General features: G+C 45.3%; 1 protein-coding gene across 1 annotated transcript in view; it reads right to left on the reverse strand.

Annotated features, from left to right (window-relative positions):
* Window positions 1–1,479: 1,479 nt before the first annotated feature.
* Window positions 1,480–13,130, reverse strand: part of LOC120066730 (CD44 antigen-like) — a 48,482-nt gene continuing 36,831 nt past the window's right edge. Inside the window, exons 5-8 of the mRNA XM_039018194.1 lie at window positions 9,772–10,335; window positions 4,300–4,389; window positions 3,396–3,474; window positions 1,480–2,336 (exon numbers count right to left, since the gene is read on the reverse strand). Coding sequence (XP_038874122.1) covers window positions 2,123–2,336; window positions 3,396–3,474; window positions 4,300–4,389; window positions 9,772–10,335 — 947 coding nt within the window. The 3' untranslated portion in view covers window positions 1,480–2,122. The remainder of the gene's footprint in view (window positions 2,337–3,395; window positions 3,475–4,299; window positions 4,390–9,771; window positions 10,336–13,130) is intronic.

The following is a 13,130-nucleotide window of genomic DNA, read 5'->3' on the forward strand; positions in this document are numbered from 1 at the left end:
TGCCGCTTACTCAAAAGGCATGACAAATGTCAAACTGATATGGGAGGATTCATAATATCCACAGACAATCACAGATAAAAGTGATTTGCCTATGAAAGAAAGAGACTATTAGAGATTATTATGTAATCACATGGAGGTGTGGAGCAATGGGCACATTGCAAGCTGGATCAGTATGGAGACACAGAGCTCCTAGCCAGAGACACATGAATTCATCAACCTCCCTCTCTCTGGTGCACATAACAGGGAAAGCCACAGAAATAAGATGGCCTCTGCTGCTTTGTTACAAAGGAGCCCAGCGAAGTAGAATCCAGAGTTGTGCTTGGAGCTCTTCTCTTCTGCCCATTACTGTAATATCTGTGTCCAGATCATGTGTTGTTGTCAGTGTGTCCAGCCAGATCAATTATTTTGTCAGTGAGGGACGCGGTCACTCCTCAGGATTGTACATTGATTTTCATGTTGGCCGTTAACAACAGTTATTAGGTTCCATCACAGTGTAATGCATTACTACACAATGCTAGGTCATTGTAAATGGCACATTTCTGTCAATATAGCATGAGGTGACTTATATGGTGATATGATACGTGTACTCCAACATCCACATCTGACCATTGCATCTATTCTCCGAAAGCTGTTGATATTCCATACAATCCTGTACGCTACTCAACATGAATGTATTATTTATACAGACCATGTTAATAGACATCATAAAAAAAGGTATTTAAAATGCACAGTCTTGAATACTATACATGAAGTTGATTTATACAATATCTACTCTGACTATTGCAAATGTTCTATCACAATTGAAGACCATAGGTTCTGAATTTGATTAAATAATTCTCAAATATGACAGCTTTTATTTATTCATTAAAGGGCATTGCATGCAAAAAAAGATGAATGACAACTGTTGCTAAGGCATTTGGAAAGTATGTGTACATTATATACAGAAGCAAAAATAGCAAGAAAAATCCAAACTGCATAAATTAAAATACTAACATCTCGTTGTGTTTTCTTGTAAAAAACAAAATCCCAATCCACAGGAAACAATTGAAATATACAGAAGGTTGATATTGAAAGAAAACAGGGGAATGATAAAGAGCATAGACATCAGTGGGCCACAACGTCCCACATTTACCCATCCAAAATAAACAATATTAATCCCATGAACATCCAGCCAAATTATTTGACGACGTCTGTTTAGTTTTCATTTCTGCACGCCTGTTTTTCCAACTCAATGCCTCAAAAGCTTCAAGTGACACACTATCAACAATGTCCTTCCCCTCAACCTTAACCTTAACCTCAACCTCCGACTGGTCTTGGTGGGCAAACCAAGACCCCCACCCCCCACCTTTAAAAACTCCCACCCACACCCCTGTGCCTTTATCAACACCCTTCCTCTCTCCCCTCACACATACATACACACATACAGTACATACTGTGCATACACAAACACACACACACACACACACACACACACACACACACACACACACACACACACACACACACACACACACACACACACACCTCTTCAACATCTCCACTCAGATCCCGGCATAGAGCAGGGATGTCAACCTCCAGTCCCCCAGTGTCACAGGGTCTGCAGGGTAAAATTTCAACCTGATTGAAAGGCAGGGGTGAATATCAGCATGTGTGTATGAAGCCTGGGTTGACACCCCTGCTGTAGAGACTCAGTCCAAACCATAGGACTGGAAACTGTCCAATCCTAACCACATACCTGACATAACAGGGTAGAAAGTAGCATTCTGCTCATCTTGGCTTTAACAGTCTAGATAGCCCATCTGAGAAACAGGCAAAGGACTTGGCCAGTTTCCGATGTTGCACCTTAGTAACAAGGTGAGACAAACCAGCCATTCTCTGCAGAATACAACAACAGAATCAATAGAGTATTAACCATCCCTTACATTTACAAATCCCCCACCCAACCCCAGCTGGCATGTTCAATGTGTCTGTCTGCTTGGTAGCAGGCCAAAGTGTCCATCTCCACCCTCAGCCAGACCTTCTCTAGTCCTGCCCCAGTGTCAGCACTCCCATAGCTACTCATCTTTCTCTAACCTTTCTGTCCCCCTCTCTCTTCTCCTCCTTGTCCTCCTCCTCTCCTCTCTCATGCCAACTGTCCTTTCTCTGGGGACTCATCCAGTGTGATAACGGTGAACTCCTCTGTGTTGCCGTTTTCCTGGATCTTCTCTTTGTTCATCAGGGTCACCATCTCCTGCTCTCTCTCCTGGGCGCGGGAGCTAGCCACGGACGCCGCCGCCCCATTCCCGTCACTACCATCCTTGTTGGTGATCATCAGGGTCTGCTGCTGACCGCACCAGCTAACAGACAGAGAGAGAGAGAGAGAGAGAGAGAGAGAGAGAGAGAGAGAGAGAGAGAGAGAGAGAGAGAGAGAGAGCAGTCAACACATTAGAATACTGTCACCAGCTAACAGACAGAGAGAGGGAGCAGTGAACACATTAGGATACTGTCACCAGCTAACAGAGAGAGAGAGAGAGAGAGAGAGAGAGAGAGAGAGGGCAGTCAACACATTAAAATACTGTCACCAGCCTACAGACAGAGAGAGGAAGCAGTGAACACATTAGCATTAGGATACTGTCATCACCTAACAGACAGAGAAAGGGAGAAGTGGACACATTAGGATACTGTCATCAGCTAACAGACAGAGAGAGGAAGCAGTGCACACATTAGGATACTGTCACCACCTAACAGACAGAGAGAGGAAGCAGTGAACACATTAGGATACTGCCACCAGCTAACAGACAGAGAGAGGAAGCAGTGAACACATTAGGATACTGTCACCACCTAACAGACAGAGAGAGGAAGCAGTGAACACATTAGGATACTGCCACCAGCTAACAGACATAGAGAGGAAGCAGTGAACACATTAGGATACTGTCACCACCTAACAGACAGAGAGAGGAAGCAGTGAACACATTAGGATACTGTCACCACCTAACAGACAGAGAGAGGAAGCAGTGAACACATTAGGATACTGTCACCACCTAACAGACAGAGAGAGGAAGCAGTGAACACATTAGGATACTGTCACCACCTAACAGACAGAGAGAGGAAGCAGTGACCACATTAGGATACTGTCACCACCTAACAGACAGAGAGAGGAAGCAGTGAACACATTAGGATACTGTCACCACCTAACAGACAGAGAGAGGAAGCAGTGAACACATTAGGATACTGTCACCACCTAACAGACAGAGAGAGGAAGCAGTGAACACATTAGGATACTGTCACCACCTAACAGACAGAGAGAGGAAGCAGTGAACACATCAGGATACTGTCACCACCTAACAGACAGAGAGAGGGAGTAATGCACACAGTTCATTTTCGATCAGAATTCCAATTGGTGAAATGAGACCTACCTCTTCCGCTTGGCCACAGCAGCACACACGAGGAGAAGAGCGCCCACTGCCACAACCACTCCCACAATAATCAGCCAATCTGCACAGAGGAAAGAAATGAGAAAGGTTGAATAACATTAATAATTCATGTCTATAATGTCTCTCACTTGGAGGTGTGGCATATGCCCCTTTACAATGCAAAGTGCTTTGAAAAGTGCTATATAAATGAAATTGTTTGCTCAATTATTAATACATTATGAATCCATTAAACCAGTGGTTCTCAGCTGTTTTTGCCTAGGGACCCAAATTTAACCAGGTGGTCTCAGTCGTGACCCAATATTCGCATTGCTAAAAGGAATCGGAAAAATAAAATCTGGAAAAATATTTGTAATGCTATATTGATATTAAATGTACCAACTGTACGACAAGGGAACAACATTCCCACCTCTTTCATTGTCAATAAATACATTTTGCCCATATTCTTGATGTTGACTGTTAATAAACTCACTGATTTAAGACCACACAATCAACCATAGCGCTGCTAATAGCTCTATACTGAAAATACTGTGATTGAAGATAAATTGTTTAAACATGTAAGTTCATTATCATTTCTACACACAGTCATGGTTTCTACACACACATGGCTTAAGTCATTTCAAGGTCAGACTGGGTTTTCTTTTCATAAAAAAAACTCAGACACCCGCGACCCACACAAAACCTCCCGCGACCCACACAAAACCTCCCGCGACCCACACAAATCTCCCGCGACCCAAATTTGGTTTACGACCCACCAACTGAGAATCGCTGCATTAAACCATATAATACATGATAATTAAATGGCCATTATTGAACTAACCACTCATGACATGTACAATAATAGTATTAATACTACTGGCAGAGATATTAGGGGTAGTGGGCCACTCACCGGGTGTGCTACTATTCTCGTGCCCGGCTGGAGGAGGGGCTACTCCCTCACCTGGATTCATCCTCCCCCTGGGAATGGGCTGATCTGGGACTACATGGGGAGAACAATGAGATACAGTGTTAAAGAAACATCTCTGATGCCTCACAAATGAATTACACATAGATGTTAACTGGTGTCATCAGATGCCATACACGTCCACCCAGGTAACACACACAGAGCCCCTGGAGAGAGTGCAGTGGACCACAATAAAAGTGCTTGGTTATCACACTAAAGTGTGATGAAGACCTGTGTCCATCTTGTCAATCAGACAGACGGCCTGGGCATGAGCACTGACAGACTGTGATTTAGTGCAATATCATGTGATGATGTAGAACACTATCATGTGATGACCAGGAATCATGTGCTACAACAGGGCTGATGTCATAGCTGTGGAATGAACTGAACCTACTAAGGAATGTGGAACTGTCTCGTTGGGGCAGAGTTGGCACCTGAGAGCGAATCCCAACATTTCATTGCAAAGTAATTGATGAGTTATTGCTATTATTAAAGTGACATTGTGCCAAGTGTTATAATGAGAACAATATTGTAAACTCCCCATAACCTTAGCACAGAACAGGACCGTTTATCTGATTAGTATCTCATAGGGTAAATCAATGCCACCCTATTTCTCACACAGGGCTCTGGTAGAAAGTAGTGCACATTTTGGGATGTCATTCCCCCCATAGCAATACATCCTCTACCAGATCGATCCCTACGTCCACACTTCCTACTGTCTCCTGTCCTATCCCTACGTCCACACTTCCTACTGTGTCTCCTGTCCTATCCCTACGTCCACACTTCCTACTGTGTCTCCTGTCCTATCCCTACGTCCACACTTTCTACTGTGTCTCCTGTCCTATCCCTACGGCCACACTTTCTACTGTGTCTCCTGTCCTATCCCTCTTCGTCTCCCCCTCTACTTCTAATGTAACGGTCGTCGTAATCCTCCTCCTCGGACGAGGAGGAGAGGCGAGAAGGATCAGACCAATACGCGGAGTGATTTGTGTCCATGATATTTTAATGACTCGAAACTGAACACGAAACAAAACTAACATAAAACAACCGACAAACAGTCCCGTGTGGCACGAATGCAGACACGCGATACAACCACCCACAAAACACACGTGAAACCCCGGCTGCCTTAGTATGATTCTCAATCAGGGACAAACGATCTACAGCTGCGTCTGATTGAGAATCATACCAGGCCGAACACAAAAACCCCAACATAGAAAAACACACATAGACCAACCCACCCAACTCACGCCCTGACCAACTAAATAAATACAAGAAAAAAGGAAAACAGGTCAGGAACGTGACATAACCCCCCCCTTAAGGTGCGAACTCCGGGCGCACCCGCATAAACTCTAGGGGAGGGTCTGGGTGGGCGTCTGTCCACAGTGGCGGCTCTGGCGCTGGTCGTGGTCCCCAACCCACCATAGTCAAACCCCGCTTCCGTGGTCTCCTCCCAATGGCCACCCTCCATGTCAAACCCACTCTACCAAAAGGCAGCACCGGACTGAGGGGCAGCACCGGACTGAGGGACAGCACCGGACTGAGGGACAGCACCGGACTGAGGGGCGGATCCTGGCTGGCTGGCTCTGGCGGATCCTGGCTGGCTGGCTCTGGCGGATCCTGGCTGGCTGGCTCTGGCGGATCCTGGCTGGCTGGCTCTGGCGGGTCCTGGCTGGCTGGCTCTGGCGGGTCCTGGCTGGCTGGCTCTGGCGGGTCCTGGCTGGCTGGCTCTGGCAGGTCCTGGCTGGACGGCTCTGGCAGGTCCTGGCTGGACGGCTCTGGCAGGTCCTGGCTGGACGGCTCTGGCAGGTCCTGGCTGGACGGCTCTGGCAGGTCCTGGCTGGACGGCTCTGGCAGGTCCTGGCTGGACGGCTCTGGCAGGTCCTGGCTGGACGGCTCTGGCAGGTCCTGGCTGGACGGCTCTGAAAGCTCAGTACCGACGGACAGCGCTGGGCAGGCAGACAGTTCAGGCGCCGCTGGGCAGACGGCAGACTCTGGCCGGCTGAGACGCACTGTAGACCTGGTGCGTGGTATAGGCACTGGCTGCGCTGGAGAGGAGGAAGGCTCTGACAGCGCTGGACAGGTGGGAGCAGCTGGAGAGAGAACCCGGAGAGACAGCCTGGTGCGGGGGGCTGCCACCGGAGGACTGGTACATGGAGGTGGCACCGGGTATACCGGACCGTGAAGGAGGACACGTGCTCTTGAGCACCGAGCCTGCCCAACCTTACCAGGTTGAATGGTGCCCGTAGCCCTGCCAGTGCGGCGAGGTGGAATAGCCCGCACTGGGCTATGCTGGCGAACCGGGGACACCATTCGTAGGGCTGGTGCCATGTATGCCGGCCCGAGGAGACGCACTGGTGGCCAGATGCGTTGGGCCGGCTTCATGACATCCGGCTCGATGCCCAACTTAGCCCTACCAGTGCGGCGAGGTGGAATAGCCCGCACTGGGCTAAGCACGCGTACTGGGGACACCGTGCGCTTTACCGCATAACACGGTGTCTGACCAGTACGACGCCCTCTCACTCCACGGTAAGCACGGGGAGTTGGCTCAGGTATCCTACCCGGCTTTGCCACACTCCTCGTGTGCCCCCCCCCCCAATTTTTGGGTCTGACTCTCGGGCTCCCAACCGCGTCGCCGCGCTGCCTCCTCATATCAGCGCCTCTCTGCCTTCGCTGCCTCCAGCTCCGCCTTGGGACGGCGATATTCCCCTGGCTGAGCCCAGGGTCCTTTGCCGTCCAGGATCTCCTCCCAAGTCCAGGAGTCCTGGGTTTTTTCCCACTGCTGTCGCTGCCCGTTTGCACTCCGCTTGATCCTAGATTGGTGGGTGGTTCTGTAACGGTCGTCGTAATCCTCCTCCTCGGACGAGGAGGAGAGGCGAGAAGGATCAGACCAATACGCGGAGTGATTTGTGTCCATGATATTTTAATGACTCGAAACTGAACACGAAACAAAACTAACATAAAACAACCGACAAACAGTCCCGTGTGGCACGAATGCAGACACGCGATACAACCACCCACAAAACACACGTGAAACCCCGGCTGCCTTAGTATGATTCTCAATCAGGGACAAACGATCTACAGCTGCGTCTGATTGAGAATCATACCAGGCCGAACACAAAAACCCCAACATAGAAAAACACACATAGACCAACCCATCCAACTCACGCCCTGACCAACTAAATAAATACAAGAAAAAAGGAAAACAGGTCAGGAACGTGACATCTAAACTGTCTCATTGGATCACAGGTGTCAAACTCATTCCAAGGAGTGCCGAGTGTCTGCAGGTTTTCGCTCACCCTTGTACTTGATTGATGAATTATGGTCGCTAATTAGTAAGGAACTCCCCTCACCTGGTTGTTTACAGTAGGTCTTAACTGAAAGAAAAAGAAAAAACCTGCAGACACTCTGCCCTCCGTGGAATGAGTTTGACACCCCTGCATTAAATAATCAAAATACAGAAATACATCTAATGAATAAGAATCCAATTATAATGTAATGAATAATAAAAGGCTGTGGGCCAGCAGTTGTTATATCATAACACAACTTGGGGGTCCTCTTGCTTACACTATTCACTATTCAGGACTAAGGTGTATCTCAGTGGTGCACAGAGTGCACAAACACACCATTATTAAGATAGATTTGACTGAATGATTCAGTGCTTCAATATACAAGTTGATGCCCCATAGGAATACGCTATAGGAGCATTGGACCCAAATATTAGCTACTGTATTGAAAGGGTCTGTGTATTACATTAAATCATTGGATGCAGAGATTGTTTATATAGAGTTCTTGTATTGAGAATTTGAGCCAGTACAGATGGGGAGTTGAGAGGAAGAGTCATGCTGAGGCACAGCCAGTGGTGTACTAGTGCTCCTCTCTTTCACACTCTCCCTCATCCGGTCACAAGAGGGGGAGCCTTCTTCAAACAAACTCCACAGAGGAGAGGACACACAGAGAAAGACAAACTTTCTAGCCTCCATGGAATATTTCTTCATGAATGGTGGTCAATCTGAGTGCTTATTTTATTTGAAAGTGTCATCAAACTACAACTTTATCATTTGTTTTTTAGATTCTTATTTCAGCAACCAGAGCTGACTATGCAAATGATTCCTTGCGCTTGAATATTATTATATAAAGTTGGATATAGCTTTTATACCTAGTGCCAGATGTCTTCTTATATAACTTTAAATGCACACGGATATTACATTACAAACAAGAGTGGAAATTGGCGTTTTAATCCACAATCTATTTCACACCCCAACACCAGGGGGCGAGGTTAGTTCTTTAACTTCCCAGAGTCGGACTGTGTGTGGGTGGTAGGCTATCTGTTCCAAGAATCCTTCTCTGAGTTCTCAGACTAAGCACTTTCAAGAAAATGTAAAGGATACTTACTTTTTATGTAAAGATAAAAACAGGTAAAGATGGTGCTAGTTATTACAGTCAGAGAAGACTGTATTAGAGATTGCATGATAATATGTCTTGACAAAAGTGTTGAGGAGAATGACGAACACAGAGATGTATATTTAGAGATTGATATGATTCAATTAATCACCTTGAAAGCACAGATTTTTGAGTCGCCTTGGAAACAGCAGTACAGTATAGCCAGAGGGCAGTGATGTTATATAGATATGTGTTGTCGTGATTCTGGCTAGACTCTGCCAGCTATTAAATGGCTTTGATTAATGATATGACTGAAGATGTACACATCAGTTGATACATCTTTAAACATTTTGTAAAACTTTTAAAACAATTTCTGTCATTATAGATGAATGTCATAGTATTAAACGTTTCATGATGGAGATGTGTCAATTTTTTTGGTGGTGCTTATATTTTTGCTTACAAAAACGTAGCTAAATACATCTTTGTGTGGAAGCAAAAAAGGCTATTTGAGATAAACACAGAATGTATCTTTAGTTTAGGCTTCCTAACCACATTCCACCAATTTCCTCTCTCTGGGGTGTAACCAGGGGTCTAAAGAGGAACACCTCATGTAAACATTTATACATACCACACTGACTGTACAAAGGTTGCTGGTTCAACATTTTGCAGCAGCAGCAGAATGATTGGCATCTGCATTAGGACCAAAACGTACAGGGGGACTTTCTGCCCTTGAGTATCACAACTGCTATTTTCAGGCTCAGGGAAAGCTTTTCATTCATTCTGTCACAGAAATCTTATATGAAAAGTATGATTGTTGCAGGGTAATGCCAGGCACTTGTTTTGTACCTCTTATGTTTCTCTGTTCTGACATGATATATGATTTACTTGAGATGCATTTGTATTTTAAAGTGTGCTATTTAAATTAAATACATTGTCATTATAATCATGTTCATGATACCAAACTGAGTGACAAAGCAAAGCAAAAAACACTATTCTGCATGTGATATTATGAATGTAACAAACAGAGTAATTCCTTACCCTCTGCCCCCTCCTTCTGCTCTGGCACTATCTCCTGCACATCCTCCTCGCTGGCTGAGCCCTGTGGTTCTCCTGGATGTCCAACAGGTGGTGCAATAGAAGAGGCCCCCCCCTCAGCGCCAGTCGGTAGCATCCCAGACCCGGTGGTGTCCTCCATCTCAGTGGCCAGCACCCCATTGTGGCCGGCTGACTGGGTCTCATCCCCCTCAGTCTGCTCTTCCGCCCCGTCAGGGCTCTCTGTGGCTGCCCCCTCTGAGGCCCCACCCTCAGCTCCTGATGTTGGTTCCTCTGGGCTAGCCTCAGTGGATGCAGGTTGGGTCGGGTCCACTTCCTCAACTAACTCAGTGGGGCTCTCGGCTCCCTGTTTCTCAGGTGCATAGGTGGTGTCCACTGTGTCAGGCTCTGTGCTGGCTCTGTCCTCAGGCTGGGCTCTGTCCTCTGGGGTTCCCTCTGTGGCCTCTGGCTGTACCTGGTCCTGGTCCTCCACCACTGCTGGGGCATATGTCTGGATGTCTGTCTTCTCCTCTGGGACCTCCTCTGTCTTAGGCTGCTCTGTGGCTTCACCTGTGGGAAAACAGACCAGAAAGATGCATGAGCCCAGTTCTGATATTAAAACTATTATAAAACTATAACTACTGTATATAAAATTATAACTATATAAAACTATTATTCACAAAACACATCCCCTCATTCCAAGAGCTTATCCCAAATCTGTCAAAGTTGGATGTGTGAAAGCAATGGGGGGGTAGACATGCTTTCATCTGTCCAATCACCTACTGTATAGATCAATGATTACCATAAAGGAATGGAGAAGTGAAGGAAGCTTGTGGAGACTAGAGAGACAGCCCTGTAATTGACCTGGAGATGAATAGCCTGTCAGATAGATGATTGTGGATATCATCACGGTGATAAGCGATCTCACGCCTATCTTTTGACATCCATTATGTAACCTATGACATCATCTGTTGTGTACCAGATTGTAATGATCTGTTTACCGGTCATTACAACGAGTTACACAGTCATTTCCACATGCATTTACTGTACTGTTTCTGTAGGAAATGAGAACATGGAAGATCGAATTACCAATAAATCATATCATATAAAAGATGTCTGTTAAGATAGCAATACATATCTATCACCCTTTTATTAAGACTGTGGTAGCAGTATATTTGTCCTATTTCACACATGTGCAAGTGTATATTAATACGCATATGTGAATTGTAAATTTGTTTTCTGCATATCCCACTCCCCCTGAGACACCCTCAGCGATCACAGCAAGGCTCTGCCATTATTAACAGCGACCCTGGAGCAAGTAGGGTTGCTCAAGGGCACTTTGACAGATTTTTCCCAACGCCCTAACGACTAGGATACCTGCTGCCCTGGATGTGTAAGAGATATTAAGCTACTTTTGGAGGACAGTCGGCAGTTGAATAAATATTTGCTAATTGACAGACCCAAATTCAGTCAATTTCAGGTGGTTGTAAAGCACATTCAGAGTGACTCTGTTGTGCAGTTATCTGCAATAACCATGGGCAGGTTGCTAGCTAATGTCAGCCATGTTGTTTTCATCCAAATTAGACCTGTTTTCCACTGGGGACAATCAGATAATCTTGGGTCACTCTGTGCATCTCTGCCTCACAACACCTTATTCACCATTGAGAGGAATAGGCTAGTGGCAAGGCCCCCCGAGGTATAATAAAACACAACCATGTTTTTCCATATCTTTAATGTCTCCCATATATGAAATGGATGGTTGAGGAAAACAATTTGACTGCAAAAGTGGTTAAATTGATAGATATTGTGACATACCCCTTGAACTCAAACAGTGTAGAATAATGCCCGGGTGGAGGGGGTAGGCCACATAAATATGAGTGTGTCCTTCAATGGGTAAGGAGACAAAGTAGCCAGTGGTGGTTGTAGTTCCCAGGCCTGACCAGCTTGCACAGCTAACTGGTCATTCTGAGCAAGCTACAGCGACAAGGGTAGTATCCTTCCTGTATGACTGGCGGGGTATTGGGGCTGTGGAGTGATCAGTTTCCATTTCTGCAGTTTGCTTGCATACCAAAGAGACCCTTTGACTAACTGGAATATTATCCAGCCTGAATGATGCTGGGGATACTCCAGTAGTGGAATGGTTGGTTGTCTGGTTGTGAAGGACAGTCTGTGAAAGGGCTGTCACAAACAGACTTGCCTTTAGATCTTCCCAATGCATAGTTGGCCTCTGGAGGGAGTTTTTTAAAGTTAAATGTGGCAAAAGGACCTACAGGTCACGTCCCATATATTTCTTTAATATTCCTTCGAAAGTCAGGTATGATTATAATTTGGCCGATATTAAAACCTCTTGAAGCTAGGGGGCAGAATTTTTATGTTTGGAAAAATAACGTTCCCAATGTAAGCTGCCTATTTCTCAGGTCCAGATGCTAGAATATGCATATAATTGACAGAGTAGGATAGAAAACACAGTTTCCAAAACTGTCAAAATATTATCTGTGAGTATAACAGAACTGATTTTGCAGGCGAAAACCTGAGGAAATCCAACACGGAAGTGACTCTTATTTTGAAAAATCACTGTTCCCTTGCCTGCCTTTCGTCCATTTAAAGGGATATCAACCAGATTCATTTTCCAATGGCTTCCTCAGGGTGTGAACAGTCTTTAAACATAGTTTCAAGCTTTTATTCTGAAAAATTAGCGAGATTTATCAAAACGCGTCAGTGGATAGACGGATGTCCTTCCATTAGTTCATGCGCGCGACACTGGTTGCTCGACATTTTATTTCTCTCCTGTATTGAATAGTTTACAGTCCGGTGGAAATATTATCGATTATTGATGTTAAAAACAACCTGAGGATTGATTATTAAAAACGTTTGACATGTTTCTACGAACTTTACGGATACTATTTGGAATTTTCGTCAAGACTTGATGACCTGCCTAAGGCTGTGGAATACTGAACATAAGCCAAACAAATGGAGTTTTTTTTATATAAAAATAATCTTTATCGAACAAAAGGAACATTTATTGTGTAACTGGGAGTCTCGTGAGTGCAAACATCCGAAGATCATCAAAGGTAAGCGATTCATTTTATTGCTTTTCTGGCTTTCGTTACCAATCTACATTGCTGCTACGTGTTCTTAATGTTTTGTCTAGTGATCGATAAACTCACACAAACGCTTGGATTGCTTTCGCTGTAAAGCATATTTTCAAAATCTGACACGACAGGTGGATTAACTTCGTTATGATAGGGGGCAGCATTTTCACTTTTGGATGAATTGCGTGCCCATAGTGAACTGCCTCCTACTCTGTTCCAGATGCTAATATATGCATATTATTACTATTGGATATAAAACACTCTTAAGTTTCT

Source organism: Salvelinus namaycush, chromosome 21 (assembly GCF_016432855.1).
Source record: "Salvelinus namaycush isolate Seneca chromosome 21, SaNama_1.0, whole genome shotgun sequence".
NCBI classification, from domain to species: domain Eukaryota; kingdom Metazoa; phylum Chordata; class Actinopteri; order Salmoniformes; family Salmonidae; genus Salvelinus; species Salvelinus namaycush.